A 17,920-nucleotide genomic window follows, 5' to 3' on the forward strand; every position below is an offset into this window, starting at 1 on the left:
GAGAAGAAGTTGAGGAGAGGGCCTTTGGGGGGGGGGGGGGGTACTGTCGCACCCCTGCCCGCACTTCATGTGGACAGGGCCTTACCTCCGCGGCAGGTGCCACCGCTGATGCTGCTCTTCGCGACCTTGGGAGGCCACCAACGAGGCCTGGCGTTGTGGCCCGGGCCGCTGCCCGCACCTGCTCTCCCTTGACTTGGAGGCCGCCGCTGACTCCTCCATTCTTGGTGGCCTGGAGCCGCCAACCTCGCCTTCTTTGGCAGGCCTGGAGGCCTGCTCCTCAGCGGCATGGACTCCGCCGACGTCGCCTGTCTCTGGGCCCTCCTCCTACACGGCTGAGATGCTGCTGACATGGCCAATTCCTTCCTGCTTCGGCGTCTGCAGGGCCGCTGTCCAGGGTCCTGCAGACTTCCTCTGACTGCTCCTCCTAAGGGGCAGGCCCGCGGCTTTCCCCCATTCTTATAGGGCCAGCCAGGCGTGGTCCTCCAGGCTGTTCCTCCCAGGGAGTTGCCCGCTTAGCCCTATAAGAGGGCCTTGCTTCATTCCACCCTTGTCTTCGCATCTGTTCAGATGCTCGTGGAGTTCTTCTCATCTCAGATGCCTATCCAGATGCTCCTGAAGACGTCTCTTCATCCTGATGTCTGTTCCTGAGTTCGGATGCTGATGTCTGTTCCTGAATCCGGATCCCAATGTCTGTTCCCAGTCCGGATGTCCGTGAGTCCAGATTCTGATCCTGGATCCAAGTCCGTGAGTCCAGATTCCAATACTGGTTCCAAGTCTGGATGTCCATGAGTCAAGATCTTGACGCTGTTCCAAGTCCGGATGTCCTTGAGTCCAGATCTTGACGTTATTCCAAGTCTGGATGTCCGTGAGTCCAGATCTTGATGCTGTTCCAAGTCCGGATGTCCGTGAGTCCAGATTCCGATCTTGGTTCCAAATCCGGATGTCCGTGAGTCCAGATCTTGACGCTGTTCCAAGTCCAGATGTCCGTGAGTCCAGATCTTGACGCTATTCCAAGTTCGGGTGTCCCTGAGTCCAGATCCTGATGCTATTCAAAGTCCAGATGTCCGTGAGTCTAGATCCGGTTCCATGTTCCAAGATGTCCCATGTTCCAAGATGTACCAAGATATCCCATGTTCCAAGATGTCCCTAGATGTCCCTGTTCCAAGATGTCCTATGATTCAAGTTGTTCAATGTTCCAAGATGTTCCATGTCCCAAGTTCTACAGTCTGTTCCAAGATGTTCAGTTCCAAGATGTTCCTAGTTCCAAAATGTTCCTAGTTCCAAGATGTCTGGGAGTCCTCGTCCTGTTATGTTCCGTGTCCCCTCCTGATGTTGTCCCGCTCCTAATGCTCCAGGTCCGGTGGGACCCGAGCCTCCGGAGATTCCCTGCTTTTACTCTGAGTTTCTTAGGTCCAAGGTTTTATCTGTTCCCAAGTTCCGACTCTGGAGGATCAGAGGGTTTCAACTAACCTGCGCCCCGCTCCCCTTGTGGTCTGCAACCAGACCTTGGCTGTGTAGGGCACATAGGGGACAGTGTGGTCTGCGACCAGCCCCAAGTGCTGTGTAGGGCGCCTGAGGGTTTTGCTTATTCCCGCCTGTGTCTTGTTCTTCTTCCGACTCTTCAGTGTGGTTCGCAACCAGCCCCATGTGCTGTGTAGGACACCCGAGGGACTCACGTTCCTCATCCCAAGTCTACGTCCCAAAAGTACTTCCCAAATCTATGTTCCAAGTTTTCATCTCCTCGTTCCAAATCTTCATCTCCTCGTGTCCACATTCCAAGTCCACATTCCAAGTCTCCAGACTCCTCGAGATCCCAACAATATTCAAGGTGTGGTCTCACCATGGACCGATACAGAGGCATTATGACATTTTCCGTTTTATTCACCATTCCCTTTCCAATAATTCCCAACATTCTGTTTGCTTTTTTGACTGCCGCAGCACACTGAACCGATGACTTCAATGTGTTATCCACTATGATGCCTAGATCTCTTTCTTGGGTTGTAGCACCTAATATGGAACCTAACATTGTGTAACTATAGCATGGGTTATTTTTCCCTATATGCATCACCTTGCACTTGTCCACATTAAATTTCATCTGCCATTTTGATGCCCAATTTTCCAGTCTCACAAGGTCTTCCTGCAATTTATCACAATCTGCTTGTGATTTAACTTCTTTGAACAATTTTGTATAATCTGCAAATTTGATTATCTCACTCATCGTATTTCTTTCCAGATCATTTATAAATATATTGAAAAGTAAGGGTCCCAATACAGATCCTTGTGGCACTCCACTGCCCACTCCCTTCCACTGAGAAAACTGTCCATTTAATCCTACTCTCTGTTTTCTGTCTTTTAGCCAGTTTGCAATCCACGAAAGGACATCGCCACCTATCCCATGAATTTTTACTTTTCCTAGAAGCTTCTCATGAGGAACTTTGTCAAATGCCTTCTAAAAATCCAAGAACACTGCATCTACCAGTTCACCTTTATCCACATGTTTATTAACTCCTTCAAAAAAAGTGAAGCAGATTTGTGAGGCAAGACTTGCCTTGGGTGAAGCCATGCTGACTTTGTTCCATTAAACCATGTCTTTCTATATGTTCTGTGATTTTGATGGTTAGAACACTTTCTACTAATTTTCCTGGCACTGAAGTCAGGCTACCTGGTCCGTAGTTTCCCGGATCCCCCCTGGAGCCCTTTTTAAATATTGGGGTTACATTAGCTTTGTGACCAGGCTGGAAATCTGGAGCTTTGCAGTGGTGAGCATCCTATCCTTTTTTAGCTCTAAGTCCTGTTTTAAGAAGCATCTCTTTTGTCTGAATCCAAAGTTGTTGAATATTTTGGCAGTAGATTGAGCTACCGGGGACGACACTGATAATGGAAGTGGCAGTGGCAGTGGTAGTCATCCGTAAACCACTTCGAAAGGTGTTGATCCAGTGGATGTTGCTGGATGAGAATTGATGGCGAATTCAGCCCAGGGCAACAGTTCACTCCAATCATTCTGGCGAGTGTTCACGTAGGCATGAATGAACTACTTGAGTGTCCTGTTCATTCTCTCTGTTTGCCCGTTAGATTGTGGATGGTATGCTGAGGTTTGGAAGGCATTATGCAAACTTCTTGCATAATGCCTTCCAAAACATAGCTGTGAATTGGGCTCCTCGATCAGAGACTGTGTGCTTAGGCATGCCTTGCAGGCGGAAGATGTGCGTGATGAAGAGCTTGGCGAGCTCCATGGCGGTGGGTAAACCAGGGAGAGCCACAAAGTGAGCCATCTTTGAGAACCGATCAACAGTTACCCAAATCATGTTGTTTCCTCCTGAAAGTGGTAAGTCTACCATGAAGTCTGTGGCAATGTGTGTTCATGGTTCGTCTGGTACTGGCAAGGGTTGGAGTAGACCCCAAGGATGACTGGGTGGCGTGTTTTGTCTGGCACAATTTGCACAGGAAGCAACGTAGGAGAATGTGTCTTTCTTCATGGTGGGCCACCAATAAAAGTTTTGTAGCTTAGACAGAGTTATGAAAAGTGGACCCCTGTTTCGAGGTAGTCAGCTACCGTCAAAAGGCGAGGCCGCTGGACAGGAGGAAGTTGATTGAAGACTTCACCCTAGAAGCACGTAAGCCCCCCAGGAGGAGCCTGTAGGGATCCGGCCGATGGGACTTAGGAGAATCCTCTGAAGACTGACGAAAGATCTGGATGTAGGCACCTCCTGCAGGTCGTAGGTTCCAGACGGCTGGCGCCTCCAGCAGGTCGTGGCAGTCTGAGGACGGAGTCTTAGAAGAGTCCAAAGCCGGTCCGGGGGTTCAGTACACAGACGAGGTTGGAATCCAGTCCAGGATCTAGCCTGGTCCAAAGCCTGGTACGGCTTTGGACCAGGCTAGATCCTGGTCCAAAGCTGTACCAGGATCTAGCCAGAAGAAGGGTCGAACGCCGTACCAGGATCAAGCCAGGAGAGGACACGTCCACCAGTCCAGAAGTCAGAAGCCAAGAATCAATCCACGGAGCAGGGAAGCAGAGCGGGATGAAAAATCAGGAACCGAGAACACCGGAGCAAACTCAGGCAGCAACCTCAATACCAAGGCAAGGTCTGAATGCTCACACCTTGCCTTAAGTACAAGAAGCCAGGGGAGGAGCCATGACAACTTCCTGTCATGGCTCCTTTAAAAACAATCTTCAGCCGTGCGCGCGGCCCTAGGGGAAGTAGTGGGGGCGGAGCCGAACCCCAAGGAGCCAGCCAACCAAGCCAACGCGGCAGCAGCCGTAGGAGGAAAGCAGAAGGGCTGCCCGCCCCGCCGTAACCCCGAACGCCGTCCGAAGCCCCGGGTAACTATTTTCCCGACACCTGCCGGCCCGGCCTCAGTCGCGGTCTGCCACGGCCGGCAGCCATTACACCCGGCTCCAGTCGCAGCTTGCCGTGGCCGGCGGAGCTAATAGTACCTCCTCCTTTAGGCCTCCCCCTAGAAGGTTTGGGTTTACCAGGGTGTTTGGAATGAAAGTCTTTGAGCAGAGATTTGTCCAATATATTCTTCGCTGGCTCCCAAGAATTCTCCTCAGGTCCAAATTCCTCCCAAGCTAGGAGGTACTTCCAAGTGGTGCCCCGTCTCCAGACTTCCAGAACGTCACATACTTGATATATAGTTTCGTCCACTGCTCGATGGTGCACAGCCGCGGGCGGTTTCCGGTTAGGCCACTTGAGGACCAATTGCTTCAGAAGAGACACATGGAAAGAGTTGTGAATTCTCAATGTGGCAGGTAGTCGAAGTTGGTAGGTCACAGGACCTAATTGTCGCAGGACCTGGAAGGGTCATAGAAGGAACTCTCAATCGGATGTGCCGGGTGCCGGGCCACACCTTCTCCCCGGGATGGAATTGGGGAGCCCGTCGTCGGTGTAGATCTGCAAATTTCTTAGCTTAGTGAGCTGCTTTCTGTAGCATCTGTTGAGTATGGATCCAAAGCTGTTTCAGCTGAGCAGCTGTTAGCTGAGCTGCCGGTGACGGAACAGGCATTGGTACTGGCAAGGGTGGCCTGGGCTGACGACCAAGAACAATCTGAAAAGGGGATACCCCTGTAGAGGTACCAGCATGAGAATTGTGAGAGAACTCAGCCCAGGAGAGAAGAGACGCCCAATCATCTTATCATGAGTTGACGTAAAGGCGTAGAAACTGTTTCAACGTGCGATTTGTGCGTTCCGCCTGACTATTAGCCTGAGGGTGGAATGCCGTGGTAAAGTCTAGAGAAATCTGGAATTTCTTGCAGAGGTTGAGCCAATATCGAGCCGTGAACTGAGGACCCCGGTCAGAGGTGATGTGTTGAGGCAGTCCGTGAAGGCGAAAAATATGAAGCATGAATAATTGAGCCAGTTGTGGAACAGACGGGAGGGAGGGGAGTGTGATGAAATGAGGCATTTTGGAAAAGCGATCTACCACTACCCATATTACAGTGTTGCCTTCAGATGGTGGAAGTTCCACTAAAAAGTCTGTGGAGATGTGTGTCCATGGTCTAGTGGGAATGGGTAATGGTTGTAGCACACCCCAATTTTTCCCCAGGAGGACTTTATGTTGCGCGCAGACTGGGCATGAGTCTGCATAGGCTCGTATATCCTTGCGCATCTCGGGCCACCATTAGTATTGTTGAAGGAGTGTTTGCGTACGTATTCATCCGGGGTGTCCCACTAACTGGGAATCGTGGCCCCAAGCCAAAACTTTATTACGAAGTCTTTTAGGCACCACCGTCTTTCCCGGTGGCACCGTGAAAGTAGCAGACAGAATGATGCGGGCCGGGTCAATGATATGCTGTACAGGTTCCTCAGTATCCTCCGTGGAGAATGATCGAGGTAAAGCGACAGCCTTAATGTTCTTGTTGGCTGGTCAGTAGAGTAATTCAAAATCAAAACGAGTGAAAAAGAGAGCCCAACGGGCCTGACAAGGGTTCAGACTTTGAGCTTGTTGAAGGTATGTCAAGTTTTTATGATCAGTGAAGATGGTTATGCGGTGTTGCGCTTACTCCAACCACTGCCGCCACTCTTCCAGTGCCAACTTAATGGCGAGAAGCTCCTTATCCCCAATGGAGTAATTGCGTTCTGCTGAAGAGAATTTCTTGGAAAAGTACGAACACGGATGGGAAGTTCCAGAGGTATTGGTCTGATTTAGGACGGCTCCAACTCCCTCAGCCGATGCATCCACTTCCACAGTAAAGGGAAGTCTGGGATCAGGGTGTCGAACGCATGGTTGTTGTAGAAAAGAGTTCTTAAGTGCCTGGAAGATTTCTTCAGCCTCAATGGGCCAAGCCTTAATATTAGCTCCCTTACGAGTCAGCGCAGTGAGAGGTGCTGCTAATTTGGAAATGTTTTGAATAAAGCTGCGATAGTAATTCGCAAAACCAAGAAAGCGCTGAAGCGCGCGTAGTCCATTAGACCAAGGCCATTCCTTGATGCATTTCAGCTTGGTGGGATCCATTTGAAACCCCTGTTTAGAGATAATGTATCCCAGGAAGGGTAAAGATTCTTTTTCAAAAATGCATTTTTCATTCTTGGCATACAGTCTGTTTTCTCTTAGGCGTTGTAAAACTTGGATGACATGTTGTCGGTGGGACTGTAAATTAGAGGAAAAAATAAGAATGTCGTTCAAATAGACTACTACACAGACATAGAGTAAATCCCGAAATATTTCATTAATGAGGTGTTGAAAAACTGCAGGGGCATTGGTCAATCCGAAAGGCATAACGAAATATTCGTAATGACCATCTCTAGTATTAAAAGCCGTCTTCCATTCGTCACCTTCACGAATCCTGATTAGGTTATAGGCCCCTCTGAGATCTAATTTAGAAAACATCTGGGCCCTTTGAAAACGATCAAAGAGTTCAGAAATTAAAGGCAATGGGTAGCGGTCTTTTATGGTGATGGCGTTGAGTCACGGAAATCAATACATGGATGCAGAGTCCCATCTTTTTTCTCCACAAAGAAGAACCCAGCTCCCGCCAGGGACGTGGATCATTGAATCTGTAGATTCTCTTGAATGTATTTAGTCATGGCCTGGGTCTCCGAGGCGGATAATGGGTAGACCCTGCCTCGGGGGGGGGGGGGGGGGGGGTGGTGGTGGTGATGCCCCCGGAACCAAATTAATGGCACAGTCAAACTCCTGATGCGGAGGCAGAATATCCGCAGCTGTTTCAGAAAAGACATCTGCAAATTGACCATACTGAGTGGGCAAACCCTCAAGTAGTGTAGTACAGACAAAACTGTCAGCTGACGTGGTTCCTTGCAGGCAGGTTTCTTGACAGGCGGATCCCCATTGAAGAGGTTTTAAGGACGTCCAGTCAAACTGAGGGTTATGACGTTGTAAACCAGGGGATGCCCCAAACCATGGGATGTATGGCTCTCTGGATGACATAAAATGAAATTTGTTCTGAATGCTTGGGAGCAATGTGACACCCCAGGGGAACAGTTTGATGAGTTATCCTTCCCGGCAGAGGATCTCCGTGGATAGAGGATATGATCAATGGCCTGGGGCAAGGTCGAAGAGGAATATGGAGCTGTTCCACTATATCTTGAAGGATGAAACTCCCTCCTGCCCCTGAATCTACTAAAGCCATGGTAGAAAAATGAAGATCCCCAAATTCCAAGAAGATCCGTAGCATAAGTGGGAGAGCTGGAGAGGTAATGCCTAGGGTTACTCCCCCGCAAGAGCCTAGGCTTGGAAGTTTCCCGGACGTATTGGGCAATGGGCTATGAGGTGGCCCGTTCCTCCACAATACATACAGAGACCCGATCGGCGGCGTCTTTGCCATTCCTTTGGAGAGATGGATCTACGTCCCAATTTCATTGGTTCTTCAACAGATCCTTCAGTAGTGGGTGTAGTTCGTGAGGCGGAAGCTACTGGACGAGGAGAGTTGACTGTTGTGAACCTTCTGGAATTAGCTCCTTCGCAAGCTCTTTCTTGTAGTCGGCGGTCTATTCAAGTTACCAAGCCTACAATTGCGTCCAGAGATCTTGGTATTTCTCGGGCTGCTATCTCGTCCTTTATTCTGGATGACAGACCTTCTAAACATATGGAACATAGGCAATTCTCTTCCCAGTGAAGTTCTGAAGCCAGTGTTCTAAATTCGATGGTGTTATCCGCTAAGGATCGGCTTCCTTGACGAAGTTGCAGAAGTTTAGAACCAGCGACCACCTGTTTCCCGGGATCATCAAATACAGCTTGGAATAGTTCTAAGAATTTTGGAAGATCTTGAGGGTTGGGTCCGATCGTCGCCAAAAGGGAGAAGCCCATGCCAGAGCTTTCCCTTCTAATAGAGACAGAATATAAGTAGTCTTAGTGAGGTCATCTGGGAACAATGAAGCTTGAAGCTGAAAGTGCATGCTGCACTGGTCAATGAATCCCTGACACAGGCGAGGATCACCTGCGTAACGTGGAGGGATGGGTAGCGGAATAGCGGTTCGGGTGTTGCTTGACATTATCGATAGCATTGGTGGAGAAGCGGCCTGAGCAGCTGCCATTGAATCCAAACGTGCATTAAGACATTCTAATGAAGACGCCATGGATTCCAGTATACACTGCTATTCCATGACCTTCTGGGCTAGTCCTGGAATGGCTTGTCGAGCTGAGGCCTCTGCCGGGTCCATGGCCTTGGTATTCTGTTATGAAAAGTGGACCCCTGTTTCGAGGTAGTCAGCTACCGTTGCAGGGCGAGGCCGCTGGACAGGAGGAAGTTGATTGAAGACTTCACCCTGGAAGCACGTAACCCCCCCAGGAGGAGCCTGTAGGGATCCGGCCGATGGGACTTAGGAGAATCCTCTGAAGACTGATGAAAGGTCTGGATGCAGGCGCCTCCTGCAGGTCGTGGGTTCCAGATGGCTGGTGTCTCCAGCAGGTCGTGGCAGTCTGAGGACGGAGTCATAGAAGAGTCCAAAGCCGGTCCGGGGGTTCGGTACACAGACGAGGTCAGAATCCAGTCCAGGGTCTAAGCAGGAGAATGATCCAAAGCCGTACCAGGATCTAGCCAGGCGAAGGGTCCAACGCTGTACCAGGATCAAACCAGGAGAAGACACATCCACCAGTCCAGAAGTCAGAAGCCAAGAATTAATCCACGGAGCAGGGAAGCAGAGCGGGACGAAGAACCAGGAACAGAGACACCGGAACAAACTCAGGCAGGAACCTCAATACCAAGGCAAGGTCTGAATGCTCAGACCTTGCCTTAAGTACAAGAAGCCAGGGGAGGAGTCTCAAAAGGAGCCATGACAACTTCCTGTCATGGCTCCTTTAAAAACAATCTTCAGCTGCACGCGCGGCCTTAGGGGAAGTAGTGGGGCGGAGCCGAACACTGAGGAGCCAGCCAACCAAGCCAACGCGGCAGCGGCCGTAGGAGGAAAGCAGAAGGGCTGCCTACCCCGCAGGAGCTCCGAACGCCGTCCGAAGCCCCGGGTAACTATTTTACCGGCACCCGCCGGCCCAGCCTCAGTTGCGGTCTGCCACGGCCGGAGGCCATTACACCCGGCCCCGGTCGCGGCTTGCCATTGCCGGCGGAGCTAACAAGAGTTCTGCATTGGCCAAGGTGTCCTGCCAATTTGAGGCCATGCTAACAACTTCTTTCTGAGGTTCTTGTGTACGATGGTTTTTCCTGCAGGTACTGAGTGAGTAGCTGCTAAAATAACCCTTTCTGGGTCGATGTGTTGCGGTTCCTCTGGAATGTCCTCTGAGACAGGGCATCTGCTCTGATACTCTTAATTCCAGGGCGGTATTTTAGCACAAAGTTGAATCTGTTGAAAAACAGAGACCATCTCGCTTGTCTATGATGTAGGTGCTGTGCTTGCCGGAGGTACTCCAGATTCTTATGGTCTGTAAAGACAGTGACTTGATGTTGTGCTTCTTCGAGCCAAGGGCGCCATTCTTTGAATACCATCTTTATAGCCAAGAACTCTTTATTTCCTATTCCGTAATTTTTCTCTGCTGGAGAGAAGCAATAGGAGAAGAAAGAGCATGGGGTGTAAAGCCTTCGAATCACCGGCTTGGCTTAGTACGGCCCCTACACCAACGTCTGAGGCATCGACCTCAACGATGAAGGGCTTGGTGGTCGGAGACACGGCTTGCTTGCAAAGGCATCTTTTAATTTCTGGAATGCAGCTATTGCCTCTGGAGCCAATTTGCAACATTGGCACCTTTCTTTGTCATAGCTGTAAGCGGAACTGTAAATGAGGAGTAGTTCTTGATGAAAGTCCTGTAATAGTTGGTGAAAGCGAAGAAACTTCTGAGAGCCTTTAGACCGGTGGGTTGTGCCCATTTCTTAATGCTCTGCAGCTTCTTTGGATCCATTTGAAAGCCTTGGTTGTAAACGAAGTAGCCCAAGAATGGCACTGATTCCTTGTGGAATTCACATTTGGATAGCTTGGTGTATAGATGATTCTCACGGAGTCTTTGCAGTACTCTTTTGACATCCTCCAGATGAGTGGTCATGTCTTGAGAGAATATCAAGATGTCATCTAGGTATATAACGACACTTTTATAGAGGAGATCCCGGAAATGTCGTTGATTAAATTTTGAAAGACAGCCAGGGCGTTGCACAGGCCGAAGGGCATCACTAATTATTCAAACTGACCGCCCTGGGTGTTGAAGGCCGTTTTCCACTCATCGCCAGCTCGAATGCGAAGTAAGTTGTAGGTTCCTTTCAGATCAAGCTTGGAGAATATCTTGGCTCCCTGTAGTCTGTCAAATGGCTCTGAGATCAGAGGCAGGGGATAACGACCTTTCACTGTTATCTCATTGAGACCCCTGTAATCTATACATGGACGCAGTGTGCCGTCCTTCTTCCCCACAAAGAAGAAACCTGCACCAGCAGGAGACTTGGAGGTTCTTATGAAGCCTTTTTGGAGGTTTTCCTGAATATATTCGGACATGGCTTTGTTCTCTGCCACGTAGAGGGGGTAGACCCGTCCCTTGGGTGGCTCAGTGTTAGGCTTCAGATTAATAGCGCAGTCACAGGGTCTGTGAAGCGGTAGTACGTCTGTAGCTTCTTTTGAAAAGACATCTTGGAAAGATGCATATTGAGGCGGCACCCCAAGCATTACTGGGGTGGTAGGCATGCAGGGTATAGGAGCGACGTCCATCAGGCAATTACCATGGCAGTCTGGTCCCCAACGTGAAAGTTCCAAAGTAGCCCAATTGAATTGAGGTATATGCTGCTGCAGCCACGGTAATCCCAGTACTATAGGGTGCATGGCCTTCTTTAAAACAAAGAAGGAGATAGTTTCAGAATGGAGAGCACCGGTTTATAGACATACTGGTTCGGTGAGTTTGGTTACTTCACCCGGTAAGGGCTCTCCATGAATGGAAGACAGAAGTAGTGGAGACTTCATAGTAGTAGTGAGGATCCGCAGGTGTTCCACTAACCATTGTAGAATGAAGTTGCCTCCTGCCCCTGAGTCCACTAGGGCAATAATCTGATACTCTTAAGTGTCCGCAGATCAAGGATACAGGAAGAGAGAGTGGAGAAGGAGCAGTAAGACCTAAGAAGAGTCCTGCCGCAGGAATTAGGTCTGCTAGTTTCCCGGACATATAGGGCATGTTTGAACAGCATGGCCAGCTTGTCCACAGTACATGCACAGCTTCAGTTTCTTCTGTGTTCTTCTCTCTTTGGATGTCAGATGGCTGCGGCCTAATTGCATAGGTTTTTCTTTGCCAGCAACTGGGATCAAAGGAATAGACCTGGGTATGGACTTAACTCATGCTTCACCCTGAAAGGGTTTTCTGCGAGACTTGGTCTCTTGAACCTTGTCATGAAGTCAGCGATCAATCCTTGTTGCCAACTTCACTAGTTCAGCCAAGGTCTCTGGCATCTCACGAGCGGCGAGCTCATCCTTTAGACGAGAGTTCAGTCCTTCAAAGAAGAGGGTCCTCGGCATTTCGTGTCCCAATATAATTCAGTCGCCAGTGTCCTGAATTTGATAGCGAAGTCAGCTAATGGTTTATTACCTTATTTCAGGTGAACCAAGGAAGATCCTGCACTGGTATGCTGGGCAGGATCATCGAAAACTGATTTAAACAGTTCAAGGAATCCTTCAAGGTCATGGAAAATCGGATCTTCGTGCTCCCACAGCGAAGAGGCCCAAGACAGTGCTCTTCCATCTAGATAAGACAAGATATAGGTGGTCTTGGCATAAGCTGTGTGAAAATGACTGGGTTGCAGGGAAAAGTGCATTCAACACTTGTTGGATTCATGGACCCTTGAGCCAGTTGAGATAGATGATGACACACCGTGGGAAGACCCACAGTGGATGTCGAAGCCGGGAGGCGGCACAGGGCAGGAGACTGGAGGGATCTTCACCATTGGAAGCCTGAGGTTCCCCAGAAGGAGCCCGTGAGGACCCGAGCCGCTTGGACTTACGTGCGGTCTCCCATAGGTCAGTGTTTGAAGAGGGGTTCCAGAGGATTTGAAGAAAGCAGAAGCTGGCGTCAGGAGGCCAACTGGAACTTCACCACTGGAAGCCCGAGGTCCCCCCAGGAGAAGCCAGAGAGGACCCGAGCTGCTTGGACTTAGGCGAGGCCTCCTGGACATAGTGGAACAGGGCACCGAGAGCCAGTAGAAGTCATGTACTAGGAACAGAAGCTGAAGTTAGAAGTCAGGGACAAGCCGAAGTCAGAAGCCAGTGGACGAGCCGAAGTCAGAAACTAGGAACAGCAACTAGCAAGCTCTGAGACAGCGAGAACCTCGTTGCAAGGCAAAGAGAAGATCTAGTTGCAGGGTTAAATACTCACAGTGTCTGACGTCACCCAGAAGGGAGTATCTTGAATTTCCCGCGCTGGTTCCTTTAAATAAGAAGGCTCTGCGTGCGCGCGCCTAGGGGGTGGAGCCGACAGATGACGGAGGAAGTGCAGGAGCTCGGCGGCATCTCCCTCATGGAGACGCCGCCGTGAAAGGACCAGGCTGGGGCCCGAATCGGGCTGCGGGCCACTGCGAACTGCTCCGAGACCGGCTAGCAGGAAGGTAGGGGTCCGGCCGCGGTGTCCCGCAGCCGGAGATCATAACAACACTGGTTAATGAAACCTCTGCATCTCCAAACTTCCCCCAAGAAGCGGGTAGGAGCAGATAGAGGTACAATAATCTTGACTGTCACTTCAGGCGGTGTAGCTTCTTTACCTGTGGTGGTAGGTAAGTTCATCTGTGTGTGCAGTAGGTTGAATGCAGTGGTCAACCCTTCCAGTGCATTCTGCTGTTCGGAGGTTCGCTGGGCCAGGCCTGGAACGGCCTGTAATGTGGTGAGCTGAGCCGAATCCATGGAGTTAGCAATCTGTTATGGTTATGCGGTGTTTGGGTGGATCCTCGGGTACTGTGGCAGATGACCACACCCACGGGAGGAGCCCCGTGAGGAGCCACAGTACTGGGCTAGACTCAGAATGCACAAACACAAAGTTAGTTCTTTATTATACACCTTGAAGAGTCCACCAGAGGTGGCAGTAGTGAGGCAGTCTGGTAGTAGCAGTCTCAGGGGCCTCGGCAGAAGGAGCCCTTCTCAGCCCGTTGCTATAGGGAGGTTCTGAAGCAGGTTTCCCAGCAAGGTAGTACTGTGGATGAGATAGACTGAGAGTTAGAGTAATCACTAGATGTTTGCTGTAGGTATGCGATTCCACCAGGTTGAAGAAGATAGTGCAGGCACTGAGGCAGGGAGAGCAGGCCCTCGAGGAGCGAGTACCTGTTCCCTGGAAGGCACCTGAAATAAAACAGAGGGCCCCCGAGGAGTGGGTACCCGAAGGGCAGAGAGAGAGCTTCCAGCGGTAGCACGGAAGCGGCAGAATAGTGTAGACAGGAACGGATTCGAGTCCTTGCTAACTTAACGAGCCAGCAAATTAGAATAGGTTATATACCTGGATGGCGTCACGTCCGCAAGGGGGAACGCCCCCGAGGTTTGCGCCAAGGTTGTTATAAAGACGTGGGTGGCGCGCGTACACCCTAGTAGGTACCTGGGAGGAGCATGGCGGGAGGCTGCACCATAGCCATTCCGGGGATGCTGGAGAGGTCAGCTTGTAGAGGCGGCAGTAGCCATCTTTCCTAGGTAAGCGGGAGGAGCCGTGAACAAGGTGAGGCAAATGGGGCGAAGCCATCTAGCACCGACGGACGCAACACCTTGGTGAAGCAGCATCTAGAGTACTGTGTGCAGTTCTGGTACAAAGAAAAGTGACCAAAATGATAAAGGGGATGGAATGGCTCCCCTCAGAGGAAAGGCTAAGGAGGTTGGGGTTGTTTAGCTTGGAGAAGAGACGGCTGAGGGGGGGATATGATCAAGATCTATAAAATCATGAGTAGAATAGAAAGGGTAAATATAAATTGGATATTTACTCTTTTAAAAAATACAGAGGTTTATATTAAAAAACCATTTAGATGGATAACTGAAAAGTAATCCATCTAAATGACTACCCGGTGATATTGAAGGCCTTATGCAGCTACATTCTAGCCGAATAATGAGTTATTGAATTTAGCCGCATAAGTCGGGGGGGCATTCCGGGGACAGGCGGGAGGCGTTTCTGGCTTAGAACAGAATTAGCGGCTTAGTTTATGTGGCTAACTCCAATTAACTTATGCGGCTAACCTCGGTTGGCTGTAGGGGGGCTGTAGGGCTGTCCTAAAGTTAACCGTTAGATGTAACCGGCTAACTTTAATATAGTCAGGTATATTCAGTGGTTCGACCAGCTAATTAGCTGCATAGTGGCTGAAAATGGACCCCGTAAAGACTAGGGGGAACTCCATGAAGTTAGTAAGTAGCACATTCAAAAGAAATCAGAAAAAAATATTTTTCAATCAACCCAAAATTAAGTTCTGTAATTCATTATTAGAGGATGTGGTTAAGGCAGTTAGTATAGCTGGGTTTTAAAAAAATTTGAATAATTTCCTGGAGGAGAAGTCAATAAACTATTATTAACCAACCAGGCAGACTTAAGAAATAGCCATTTACTGTTTGGGATCTTGCCATGTACTTGTGATCATGCCAGTTTTTAAATTTCTGCCAGCAGTCTGCCTGGTCAGAAAAAAAACAAGCAGGCCTACCTAAAACCATCTAGCCCTTGGGCTAGAAATTCACTGAATCCTATAAGCCCTTGACTTGAATACATTTGTACTCCTCTTCGAGCCCTTTATTAGTGGCTAGAGGACCTAGGTTAGAATTTCCATGTTAGGTCATTCAATAAGGCAGCACTTGGTCAAACATGTCTGGATATTTATTGACTTTATATTTATTTATTGTTTCTAGTCAGAGGGTTGGTGTGGGGACTGAGTTAGTCACTGTCACAACTATATATGTAAATATTTTTCAGTGAATAGTATTAAACAGAAAGATATATGTTTGTAAAACAATTAATGAAGATGCATAACAAAATCACATTTTTGTAGTGACAAAGAGGAAAGCAAAGAAAAGAAAGAAGAAAAGGATAAAGGAAAACAAAAAACTGACAAAGATGATGAGAATGTCAAATACACCAGTCCAGAAAGCAAGCGTAGATCTATCACCCCAGCTGAGAGAAGGCATAAGAAAAGGTAATCCTCGATATCTCTAACAATATTATTTATAATCTCTTGCTTTGATAGTCCAACTGAGAGAGTATGCTTAAGTCAATATTTCTTTCCAGTAATGAGAAGATAATCTACCATGGATGGAAACTAAAATTGTATTGAAAGATAATATTCTTCATTTATATTTATTTAAGGACCTTAATTTTCAGTTTTTATTTTGCCCCGGAATTTATCACTATTTATTACAAGTGCAAAATAGGGAGAAATCAGTGGAAAAAACGACACAATTTTTCTGGATAAATATCATTTACCTCTTCATCCAATCAGACCAGTCCAGATGAGTGAGTTATGCTCACTAACCAGCAGATGGAGACATACATCATCAGGATCACTGATGTCACCCCTTATAGACATCTATTTTGACCTCAGCCTACCAGTATTTTCTGTCTTTAGCAGATATTAGGGGAGCATCCTGTATTGTGGATTGTAGTCTAGTTAGAAATTATTAAATGTCTGCATCAGACATTCTGTATGGAACAGAGTTCAGTCCTTATGTCCACTTTGGAATTTCCAAGAAAGCAAACCGGTAATCGATCCAAGGTGGATGTCAGCAACAAACACAAGTAGATGGATTGGTTGTAAACATGATTTTATTGAAGCTTGCCTGACTCTGGCCGAGTTTCGCTCAAAGAGCTGCCTCAGGGGCTAGTATAAACAAATAAAATCACACACATACATATAAACTTGAAACAACAGATAAAATGTATGTCAGACATATATAATATAAATAATAATAAATAATAAATTAAAAATATCATAAAACAATCACAATTGAATATATCTACATTCGAACACATATATACTTAAATGTTGAGTATTCTAGTCAACCACTGTCATAATTAATATGATGTATAATGTCCATATCAACATAATTTATCACATGCATATGTGTGTATAAGTTACATTAGGCATACACTTGAAACAGTGTGTAAATGCAAGTTTCCTGGCGTGTAGCCAGATGGACTCAGAACAAGTGGGTATAGTGTGCTCGTGCTAGCAGTTGGAGACGGATCTGACGTCAGCACGGGTACATATACCCCCACAGGAAGTGAAGCAACTCAGTAATTTCCGTCTCCAAAGCAGTTTGAAGCGCCTGCAGTAGCAGCAGCGCTCAGACGGGAAGGAATCCTTGTCCATCCCTACCTAGACGATTGGCTGATCAGAGCGAAATCACAAGAGGAGAGCCATCGGGCAACCAACAGAGTGATCGCCCTTCTGGAGAGCATGGGATGGGTAGTCAACCTAAACAAGAGCTGCCTACAGCCTTCCCAATCATTGGAATACCTGGGAGTCCAGTTCGACACCTAGGCAGACACAGTCAGCCTCACCACCAAGAGAAGGTTAAAACTCCAGATGCGTCTATGGTCCTGGATGGGAGCCAGCCGGCCCATAGCTTGGGACTATCTGCAGGTTCTCGGTCTCATGGCATCCACCCTGGAAGTGGTACCCTGGGCAAGGGCCCATATGAGACCGTTACAACACTCCCTCCTCTCTCGATGGAGCCCACGTTTACAGAACTACACTGTGCATCTACCTCTACCCGCCAGGGTGTGGACCCAGCTACGGTGGTGGTTGCAGCCCAACCACACAAGCAGGGGTTCAAAGATGTCCTCCCCCACGTGGACTCTGCTCACCACAGATGCCAGCCTGAGCAGATGGGGAGCACACTGCGAAGAGCTCACCGCCCAAGGGCGGTGGAACAGAGAAGAGTCAGGGTGGAACATCAACCGTCTAGAGGCACCGGCAGTCCGATTAGCCTGCCTGCGGTTTGCTCACAGACTGAGGAACAGAGCAGTCAGAGTGATGTCAGACAACGCCACCACGGTGGCATACATCAACCGACAGGGCGGAACCAGAAGCCAACAGGTGTCCCTAGAGATAGCCCCGCTGATGGCTTGGGCAGAGGCGAATCTCCAGGACATCTCCGCCGTCCACATTGCCGGAAGAGACAACACCGCGGCCGACTTCCTCAGCAGGGAAAGTCTAAATCCGGGGGAATGGCAGCTGTCTCCCACAGCCTTCCAGATGATTGTGGATCAGTGGGGGACTCCGGACATGGACCTATTAGCGGACAGGTCCAATGCTCAAGTTCCCAGATACTTCAGCCACAAGCGAGATCCGTTCTCTCACGGGATCGACGCCCTGGTTCAGCCATGGCCTCCAGGAACCCTGCTGTACACCTTTCCGCCGTGGCCCCTGCTGGGCGCCCTTATACTCAAGATTCAGAGGCACAAAGGCCTAGTTATTCTAGTAGCACCAGACTGGCCAGGAAGACCCTGGTACGCGGACATGAGAAGACTACTGACAGGGGAGCCCCTTCCCCTGCCTCCTCTCAGGGACCTGCTTCTTCAAGGTCCCATCCTCCATGAG

The 17,920-nt window shown here is 49.0% G+C and overlaps 1 protein-coding gene across 1 annotated transcript in view; it reads left to right on the forward strand.

Annotated features, from left to right (window-relative positions):
• ARMC4 (armadillo repeat containing 4) overlaps nucleotides 1–17,920 on the forward strand; it is an 890,525-nt gene that overhangs the window by 277,286 nt on the left and 595,319 nt on the right. The window contains exon 9 of the mRNA XM_029588639.1: nucleotides 15,371–15,514. Coding sequence (XP_029444499.1) covers nucleotides 15,371–15,514 — 144 coding nt within the window. The remainder of the gene's footprint in view (nucleotides 1–15,370; nucleotides 15,515–17,920) is intronic.

The sequence above is a fragment of the Rhinatrema bivittatum genome, chromosome 2 (assembly GCF_901001135.1).
Source record: "Rhinatrema bivittatum chromosome 2, aRhiBiv1.1, whole genome shotgun sequence".
Taxonomy (NCBI): domain Eukaryota; kingdom Metazoa; phylum Chordata; class Amphibia; order Gymnophiona; family Rhinatrematidae; genus Rhinatrema; species Rhinatrema bivittatum.